Here is a 9,722-nt window from a genome sequence, read left to right on the forward strand (position 1 = left end):
TATGGGTGGTACCTGCTGAGCTCTGGGATGAAAACCTTTCATTCCCCTCGGATAGGGATTGTGGCAGCCCCTGTGCCAGCTCAGAGTGTGGCTGCAGACGCCTGATCAACTTTTGTGCTTCCAGGTTCGTTCCACGCGCGCCTCGTCCCACCCCGGCAAGGAACTACGACCCAGGGAAGTCGCAAGCGGCAAAAGGCACGTGTGTGTGTGTCGGGTGGTGCCTAAATTGCAGAAAAAAACACAAATATTGCAATGTTCTTTAATGAATCACACTTTATTTTTATATTTGAGTGTTACAGCATCTCCTTCCTTCTGAAATTATGATGTACATGGATGTGACTAAACCTGTTCTCTTTGGTTTTTGTTCGTCCCCCAGGAGAGGACCGCTCCGACGCCAAGTGGCCGTTTGGACCTCCAGCAGCAAAAACGTCAGCAGCTGTGACATCTATTGAAGATTTTAGTGTTCTATGTTTGTACTTAAGTTGTTCTAATATTCTTGTTCTACTGTTGTTCTTTTGTTGTTACAATGTAGTTCTTTTGTTGTTACAATGTAGTTCTTTTGTTGTGACAATGTAGTTCTTTTGTTGTTATAATATAGTTCTACTATTGTTTTTACAAACATTTTAATGTGTTTTAGTATTTTTTAACTGCCAATATCCAATTCCCACCCCCCCCACCGCATCCCCCCATCCCCTCTTTATATGTCCCCGCTTAAAATAAAGAGTCTGTGTTCACATCTGCCTTCCCCGTGTTTGATTCCTGGGCCAGGGCACAGAGTGCCGCTTTCCAGCACCCTCTGCTTCTGGGTACTTGCTTTCCCTGTTCAAACACAGCTGTGTGGTTGAACAACAGTTAGTGTTATTACAACTCTTTATTATTATTAGTTCACTAGTTTTCCTCCACTTTGCCTCTGCTTCGAGCAGTGGCAATTTCAGGGCAAGACTACACAAACATGCTGGAAAGGACAGCGGAGAGAGAGAACCTCTGCTCTGGGTCATCCCTACAGTAATACTAAAAGCATGGTACCTCCAGGGCTGTTTGGATTCTGCTCTGCCTATGGCCAAATAGCTGCTTCTTACGCAGAACCACCAAACTCTTTTGTCATGGAGGCTAATTTCCTGATCACAAGTGTACTATATGAAAACTGCTTTAGAGACAGTGCCTTGCTGGAAACCACTTAGTTCACATGTTTCTTCCTGCTTCCCTGTTCCTCATCTTGTGATGTGAGAAATGAAATGGAGCTTCTAAACCCAGCTGCTGGCGCTGGGTTAGTTCAGTGAGACCAACCTGTAAGTGGGTACAACGCATTGCTGGGTGTTTCCACCAACTGTCCCATGGTTACTAGGTGTCAAGAAGCTTAATTTCAGAACAAAAGTTCAAGGAGGAGCAATGACCTATCTGATAAGCAAGCTGAGCTGATGGAGTTCGGGAGCTGATGCATATTTTGGCTTCCGAATGCAGGACCAGCTTTTTGAGAGCTGGAGACCTTCTGGTGGCTGTCAGATGGACACGCTGTGGTTTGTATTGAGTCCGTGTTTCCCGTGGGGAGTCTTCAGCCCAGCGCAGCCCAGCGCAGCCCAGCCCAGGGGCAGGCAGCAGGGAGCCCTTAGGGATGCTCTGGAGGCACCTCTGAGATGAGAGGACTGAAGAGCCAGGGCCAGCTCAGCTGCCCCATCACCAAGTGCCCCCTCTGACTGCAGATGCTCCCCATGGTGCTGCAGCACCTGGTTTGTGGAGGGTCAAGGACAGACCCTTGGCAACGTCAGCCAGAGGAGGCTTTACGCCCTCGAGCAGAGGTGGATGGGCTGAAGGAAACACCTACGGTGCTCTCCAAGCCCAGGGATGGCAGCAGCATTCTCTGTATGGCTGGCAGAGGACAGGCGGGGAAGCTGGGGGCAAGGGGCATGCAGGATAGATGCAGCAGGCACAGGCTGCATGTGCCAGAGCTCCTGCCCTTGCAATGCTCTTTCCTTTCAGTCACCTGCAGCTCCCTTGGAATCTACCCCCAAAAGGCTCCCTTGAGCAGCCCCCCGAGGACCTGAGCTGGCCCCAGTGCTACAGCTGTGCCCACTGCATGGCAGCACTGGCCATGGGGAATGGGGAAACCATTGGGCTGGAGATGGAGCCCTGCCTCCCACTAGGAGAGCGTGAGCGTCCCTTGCAAAGCCCCTCTGAAACGGCAGCACAGCAGCAGCATCCTCCTCTGCCCCCAGCTCTGAGCAGCAAGACCTGAAGGAACATGAGGGCTGCGCGTCTCAATACAACACATTTGTCCCCAGCAAGAGCACCCTAGATTACAACGGGTGCCAGTGCTGGGCTGTCCCCTGGGAGCTCAGGAGGAGTCCGCGATGCCCTTATTGGCTCTACAGACCAAAGCTTGCTCTGGCTGCATTAAAACCCAATCCAGTTCTAAGCACAGCTTTCCCCTGAATCTCAGCTGCGGCGCTTGGCAGCTGCTGAGATCAGAAACCTGGTCATTTGCATTTGGTTTGTGATTTTCCATGGGGATTCTGTGTGTGCCCCCGCTCCCTCCCGGGGAGTTCGGTGCCCCTGCCCTGCCTGCCCTGCCCTGCCCTGCCCTGCCCTGCCCTGGGAGTGACATGTGGGTCACGGAAGCTCCTGGGATCCACTGGTTCAGGCCTGGGCAGCAGCCCTGGTTCCTCCTCGCTTGCAACTGGTGCGCTGAGACCGAAATTCCGGCTAAAAGAACTCTCTAAGTCTCGATGTGGAGTTTTAGCAATTGGGCATTCTTTATTGCAGCACTGCGTGCATGGGGCCACCCTGCACATCAGCTCTGTCGTGTGTTGTGGGGGGGACGAGGACCTGGTCCCTGCTCAGCCCCGAGGAGCAGCGGTGGCTTTGGCGTCCTCAGCAGCCTGCTCCTTCTCTGGCGAGGTGATGCTGCAGGGGGGCCGTGCAGACAGCCCTGCCCTCCTCAGCTGGGCTGCAGGGTCCCCTCGGCAGGGCCATGGCACGGGGGTCCCTGCTGCTGGGTGGCCCGTGGGGGTCATGGCCAGGGAGATGCTCAGGGGGATCGTGTTCTGTGTGGTCCCTGTCGTCGTCCCTGCCATGGTGCCTGCCCGGCAGGACACAGCAGGGCTGTGGCAGCTGCAGGCACAGAGGAGCGGGTGGGATAAGGACACGGGTGGCACAGGGACACGGGCTGTCAGGCGCGCGGGTGGCACAGGGCTGTCGCTAGAAGGCGGGGGAACGGGGCTACCGCTGCAACCGGGCCACGAGCCCCAGAGCGCGGCAGTTGCCGAGGTTCCGCCGCGCGGCTCCCGCAGCGCGTTCCGGGCCGGTGGCCGTTAGCGGAGAGCCGGAGAGAGATGGCGCTGCCGAGCCCGTGGCGCTGCCCCTGGCGCTGGCCGGCGGCGCTGCCCCTGGCGCTGGCAGTGATGCTGACCTGCCTGGCGCAGGGATCGCTGCTGGGAGCGGTGCTGGGCGCGGGGGGTGCCTGGTGTGCGGTGCGGTCCCGCCCGCCCGCCAGGCGCCCTCCGGCCCGGCGCTCTCCGGCGCGGTTCCTGCCCCCCCGGCGCCCTCCCCCACTGCTCCTGCCCCCCTACAGGCCCAGCCTCATCGCCCGGTTCCCGCCCCCTTGGCTCCAGGTCTACTACCGCCTGAGGGCCAAAAGGGCCGGTAACTGTGGTCTGGCCGCAGGCGCCGGCCTCCGTGTCAGCACCCTATCCCGCGGCAACTGCCTTGGGTGAGCGCGGGGGGAGGATGTGGGTGGGATAAGTGCAGGGGTGGCACAGGGACACGGGTGGGAAAAGGACACGCGTGGCACAGGGACACTGGTTGTCAGGGATGTAGGTGGCACAGGGACACAGGTGGCACAGGGGTATGGGTGGCACAGGGACGTTGGTTGTCAGGGGTGCAGGTGGCACAGGGATACGGGTTGGATAAGTGTATGGGTGGCACAGGGACACAGGTGGGATAATGACACGGGTGGCACAGAGACACTGGTTGTCAGGGATGCAGGTGGCACAGGGACATGGGTGGCACAGGGATACTGGTGGCACAGGGACACTGGTTGTCAGAGATGCAGGTGGCACAGGGACACGGGTGGCACAGGGATACTGGTGGCACAGGGACACTGGTTGTCAGGGATGCAGGCGGCACAGGGACACCGGTGGCAGAGGGATACGGGCGGCACAGGGACATTGGTTACCAGGATGTAGATGGCAGAGGGACATAGTTGGGATACAGACACAGGTGACATAGAGACACTGGTTGTTGGGGATGCAGGTGGCACAGGGACATGGGTGGAATAAGGGCACGGGTGGCACAGCTCTGGCGGTGCTGGGCCCATAGTGCTGACTTCGTGGTGCTGCAGGGATCGGTGCTGGGCACAGGGGGGTCCTGGTGTGCGATACGGTCCCGCCAGCCTGCATGGCTCCTGTGCCCATGTCGCCCGCGCGGCAAAGCGGCCGCTAGCGGCGGCCCGGCCCCAGGCACCGCCCGTGCTGAGAGCACCCGTCCCGCCGCTACTGCCTCGAGTGAGCGCGGGGGGAGGCCGGGGTCGGACCCTCCTGCCACTAACGGCGACGCTGACCGCTGTCCCCCCGCAGAGCCCCGCTGCAGACCGTGCGCCGCCAGGACCCGCTGCCGCCGCACCGGAGCCCTGGAACGGTTTTCCCGACGGTACGCTGGGACAGTCAGATGCCCAGGGGCTCGCCATGGGCCACCACCCAGCCCCGCTCCACAGCCCGCAGCCCAGTGCGCAGCTCTTTTCCCCTCCCCACTCTGCCCTGGCCAGTCTGCTGGGGGGATCCATCCGGGCAAAGGGAAAGACAAAATCTCTTTGCTGTGCTGACACCTTTTCAGCTGGAGGCAGCAGCACGTGTGGGAGCCCTGTGTTCCCACTTTGACGTGGGTCTCCTCAGCAGCTGCTGGGCTGGAATAAAACATATATACTGGGCTGGGCTTGCAGATGTGACAGTGGGACGTAGTCATGCCTAATGGAGCTCTGCATCTGTGCAGGGAAAGGTTTTCTGCAGGATGGATCAGTAGGGAAGGGATTGCTCTGGCTGGGCCGGCAGCACCCTCCCTCCCCATCGCCTCGGCAATAAGGAGGCTGGAGGCCGCTTGTTCCCAGAGTGGATTCAGTTTGGGGTGCTCAGACTTTGCCCTCCGTGGTTGCTCTGGAGGGGAGTTGAGCAGTGTTGAAGCAAAAGAGGCTCTGGGCTCGGTAGCCAGCACCTGGGAGCTGGGATTTCCTCTGCAGTGAGCAGGAGAACAGGAGGCTGTGCTCCCCTGAACCACATTAGTTACTTCTGGTCTCTCTCTGCGTTCCAGGAGAAGTGGATGTGTATGAGGACGTCCCCACAGCGCATCGCAGGATCCTGCTTTGATGTGCCTCTTTGGAAGGGAAGGTAACGTACAGCTCATGCAGCGAGTGCCCGCTTGTCGATGCCAGCTGGGAAGAAAGCAGTCGCCTTCCCAGCCCTCGCAGTGCCCAAGTCCTGCTCTCCGCTGTGGCCGGGCCACTCCAGGCCCCTGAGGCATGGCTGCTGGGTCATCCAGCTGTGGGGAAGCCCTGTTGTTGTGTCCATCAGCATCCGTGCCAGCTTGCTGCACTGCGGTCCTGGTGGCGGCGCTGACGTGCACCATCCCTGCCCTGCTCCCAGGCCGGCTTAGAGCTTGAAGGGCTCAGATCGCTGCAGCGGTGACATTGCCGTGTGGCACTGGCGTGTCCTGGGTCCGGCTGGTTGCCGAAACGCTGAAAGGAGATGGCCCCCAATTTTTGCCATCTGCTCAAAAGCAGTTCATGGGAGCTCCACTAGGGCTGTAATGTAGTGCCCGCCTGGGCACCCAGGCCCTTGTTCTCCTCTCTGCTGGCTCAGAGAAGGACCTGAGCTTGTCCTGACTAAAAGCGACAGAGCTGCTGCCCTGCTGACAGGCTGGGTCCAAGCCAGGATGCTGCGAGGGGCAGCGGCTCCCACCCGGGATCCCGGCTGCTGCCCTGAGGCTGCCCGAGCCGGGCCCTGGCTAGGGGAGCGGAGCAGCTCCTCTGCCTGGAGCCACGGTCCGGCTGCTGCTGTGGCTCAAGGCTGTTGCCCTGAGCTCTGCTGTTTGGCAAAGAGGGCAAAGAAACACAGCAGGGATGCTTGTGGGAGTCCTTGGCGTGTTGGGTCTCGTCCTGCTCCCAGGGGATAGAGCCAAGCCTGGGGCTGACCCTAACTGGCTCTCTCCCACTTGCGCAGGCAATGGGAACTGCAGCATGGAAGGAATTTCATGCCAGGAACACCGAAGCGGGCTGTGCAGACCGAGGAAGGTGAGTGGAGGTGGGGCCCAGCTCTGTGCTGGGCTTGGAAGGGCCACTGGTGCGGGCCAGCAGCAGGACAGGAGGTAGCTCAGGGGAGCAAGTGGGATCAGCTTGAGGTGTCCTCTGGAAACTAGGAATGTGCTGGTCCTGAGGCAGTGGCGTTTGTGCTGGCCTCAGCGACTGCCCTAAAGGAATTTCCTGGTGCTAATTGAGGGGCGCTGACAGATGCCTGGGAGCTGGTCTGCAGGGGGGAACACCAGCCTCCAAGCCAGCATGGGTCCGGATGTCAGCCTTAGAGCAAGATCTGCTGTGGTACAAGTAGCACCCTGCTCAACTTCCAGGCTGAGCTCATTCCAGCGCTTCCTCAGCTAAAAGAGAGAGGAAATCCCGTGTGCCCATCGCTGAGAGGGTCCCGTGGCACAGTGCTAGATGTGGCCCACGTGTGGCAGTTTGTGTGGTTTGTGGTTCGGGTGGGCAGCGTGCAAGGACCGTCTGTGGAGGTGGGAAGGGGCCGCTGGCCCGTGGAGCCCCAGCAGGCTCCTGTGACAGCTTCCCCGCGGATCTCTCATGGGCAGCTGCTGCCCCAGGGCACCGCAGCCTTGTCCACGGCTTAAGGCCGTGTCCCTGGCTCTGCCCTCCAAGATGGTCATCCAGAGAGGAGTGAGAAGGGACAAGCCCCTGGGTACAGGACAAACGCCTCTGGTGGGAGCTGCTCCTGACTTGTCTCCTCCTGTAGCTGTCAAGAGGACTGAGCAGAAGAGGCAGGAGTCCCCAAGCCCACCACCATCACCGGGAAACGGAAGGCCACGCAAGAGGAGCATCTGCCTGCTGGTGCCTTGGAATAATGAACCCCTGGTGCTGGTACGTCGCTGTCTCGCAGCCTCTTTTGCCCTCCTCTGGGGATAGAATGTGCTCAGCGCAATTCCTGCAGGGCTGGGGGCAGGCTGACCTGCCTGCCTTGGGGCAGGAGGTCTCGTCCTTGGCTGAGCGGGAAGTGACGCTCTCCCCTGCCCCAGTGTGTGCTGGGCTGTGCGTGACCGTGCTGCCCGCTGCCGGAGCAGCGATTGGCCCGGGCAAGGCTGCCGTGCCCTCAGGGCCAAGGCGGGGGCCAAAACGAATGGGGACCGGAGCTGTGCGCTAGCTGGGGCAGAACCACGGGCTTCATGGGTCTGGCGCCAGCCTGCTTCCACACCTCCTTCAGAGCGGCTCTGCCGGCTTCCCTGAGAAAGAACTAAGCTACTGCTCTCTCTTGGCAGCCCCCTGCGCCTGACCCGGGTTACCCCATCACGCCGGAGATCATCGAGGAGGAGAGGAAGGCAGCACAAGAGCGCTTGCGTCGGCTCTTGGGGCATAAGTCTGGTAAGGGCAGACTGGGAACGCGAAGGGCACGGCAAGGAGGAGAAAGCCAGGGCCCGGGCTGGCAGGGCAGTGGGGTGTCTGCGTAGTGCAGGCTGAGGAAGCTCCTGGGCCAGTGCTGCCTGCTCCTTGGGTCTGAAGCTCTTTGAGACTTGTGAAGGCTCGGGCGGGAGACCTCGTGCCCCGGAGTCCCCTGCGTGATGGGCGAGGTTCCCCAGGGCCGGAGCTGTGAGATGTTCATGCTGGGAGGCTCTGCTCAGGGGTAGTCCTATAGAGCAAGTTGAGGGTCCCGATTTCTTGCTGCCTCCCAGCAGATGTGGTCCCCAGCACCAGTGGGGAAGATGTGTCCCTGGGCACAGCCATCGCCCAGGGCTCCTCTGGCACCAGCCATACAGAGGCAGCGTTTTCGACCATGCCATCACCCCACATTTCTGGGCTGGCTGCTTCCACCACCAACGGCCATATGCACATCAGCCAGCCCAGAAGCAGGAGCCCGCCCGTGTTAGGAGGTGAGTCGGGGCGCACAGGGCTTCTCCAGGGGTGAAGGGCAGGGCTAGGTTGAGGCAGCAGCTTTCCTGCCAGACCTGGCTGAGCTCCCCAGGCTTGGGCTGTGCAGAGCCTTGCCATGGGAAGGGAAGGTTCTCCCATCACTCCCTGCCCCACTTCCCAGCCCTGGGGGGTGGAGGGGAACCCCAAATGCCGCTCCTTGCCCCCTCTGGATCCTCTGCATTCATCAGCTCCTGCAGGTACTGCCAGCTGCCCAAAGCCAGGCTCTTCCTTCTTTGCTGACCGCGGCTCACCGAGTTGTGTTGTTTTCCAGGAACTCCTGCGCCCTTCTTTGGCCAGCGCCCCTCAGGCCTTGGAAGAGTCATCGCTTCCTCTGGCAGAGAGGGAGTTGGTGCTTCAGCCTTGAGGAGCTGACGGCTCGTGTTGTGCCCTTGGGCTGGGGGATGGCGGAAGGGCCAGGCTGTGCTGTCGGAGCCGGCTTGGGTGGTACCTGCTGAGCTCTGGGGATGAAAACCTTTCATTCCCCTCGGGATAGGGATTGTGGCAGCCCCTGTGCCAGCTCAGAGTGTGGCTGCAGACGCCTGATCAACTTTTGTGCTTCCAGGTTCGTCCACCCGCACCTCGTCCACCCCGGCAGGAACTACGACCCAGGGAAGTCGCAAGCGGCAAAAGGCACGTGTGTGTGTGTCGGGTGGTGCCTAAATTGCAGAAAAAAACACAAATATTGCAATCTTCTTTAATGGAATCACACTTTATTTTTAGATTTGAGTGTTACAGCATCTCCTTCCTTCTGAAATATGATGTACATGGATGTGACTAAACCTGTTCTCTTTGGTTTTTTGTTCGTCCCCCAGGAGGAGGACCGCTCCGACGCCAAGTGGCCGTTTGGACCTCCAGCAGCAAAACGTCAGCAGCTGTGACATCTATTGAAGATTTTAGTGTTCTATGTTTGTACTTAAGTTGTTCTAATATTCTTGTTCTACTGTTGTTCTTTTGTTGTTACAATGTAGTTCTTTTGTTGTTACAATGTAGTTCTTTTGTTGTGACAATGTAGTTCTTTTGTTGTTATAATATAGTTCTACTATTGTTTTTACAAACATTTTAATGTGTTTTAGTATTTTTTAACTGCCAATATCCAATTCCCACCCCCCCCACCGCATCCCCCCATCCCCTCTTTATATGTCCCCGCTTAAAATAAAGAGTCTGTGTTCACATCTGCCTTCCTCGTGTTTGATTCCTGGGCCAGGGCACAGAGTGCCGCTTTCCAGCACCCTCTGCTTCTGGGTACTTGCTTTCCCTGTCCAAACACAGCTGTGTGGTTGAACAACAGTTAGTGTTATTACAACTCTTTATTATTATTAGTTCACTAGTTTTCCTCCACTTTGCCTCTGCTTCGAGCAGTGGCAATTTCAGGGCAAGACTACACAAACATGCTGGAAAGGACAGCGGAGAGAGAGAACCTCTGCTCTGGGTCATCCCTACAGTAATACTAAAAGCATGGTACCTCCAGGGCTGTTTGGATTCTGCTCTGCCTATGGCCAAATAGCTGCTTCTTACGCAGAACCACCAAACTCTTTTGTCATGGAGGCTA

The 9,722-nt window shown here is 58.6% G+C and overlaps 1 protein-coding gene across 6 annotated transcripts in view; it reads left to right on the forward strand.

Moving 5' to 3' along the window:
- The window catches only part of LOC115601977 (nuclear envelope pore membrane protein POM 121-like), a 37,208-nt gene extending 27,865 nt beyond the window's left edge, over nt 1–9,343 (forward strand). Inside the window, exons 1-10 of one of the 6 annotated variants that reach the window (XM_030472603.1) lie at nt 859–1,517; nt 3,569–3,706; nt 4,572–4,644; nt 5,299–5,375; nt 6,207–6,277; nt 7,005–7,129; nt 7,525–7,627; nt 7,936–8,133; nt 8,736–8,803; nt 8,986–9,343. In XM_030472603.1, coding sequence (XP_030328463.1) covers nt 1,456–1,517; nt 3,569–3,706; nt 4,572–4,644; nt 5,299–5,375; nt 6,207–6,277; nt 7,005–7,129; nt 7,525–7,627; nt 7,936–8,133; nt 8,736–8,803; nt 8,986–9,051 — 981 coding nt within the window. In that variant the 5' untranslated portion in view covers nt 859–1,455 and the 3' untranslated portion in view covers nt 9,052–9,343. Of the gene's footprint in view, nt 1–858; nt 1,518–3,263; nt 3,707–4,571; nt 4,645–5,298; nt 5,376–6,206; nt 6,278–7,004; nt 7,130–7,524; nt 7,628–7,935; nt 8,134–8,444; nt 8,804–8,985 lie in introns of those variants that run through there. The other 5 variants (XM_030472599.1, XM_030472600.1, XM_030472601.1 and 2 more) reach the window with 5 other exon arrangements.
- Nucleotides 9,344–9,722: the final 379 nt, after the last annotated feature.

Source organism: Strigops habroptila (assembly GCF_004027225.2).
Source record: "Strigops habroptila isolate Jane chromosome 13 unlocalized genomic scaffold, bStrHab1.2.pri S16, whole genome shotgun sequence".
NCBI lineage: Eukaryota > Metazoa > Chordata > Aves > Psittaciformes > Psittacidae > Strigops > Strigops habroptila.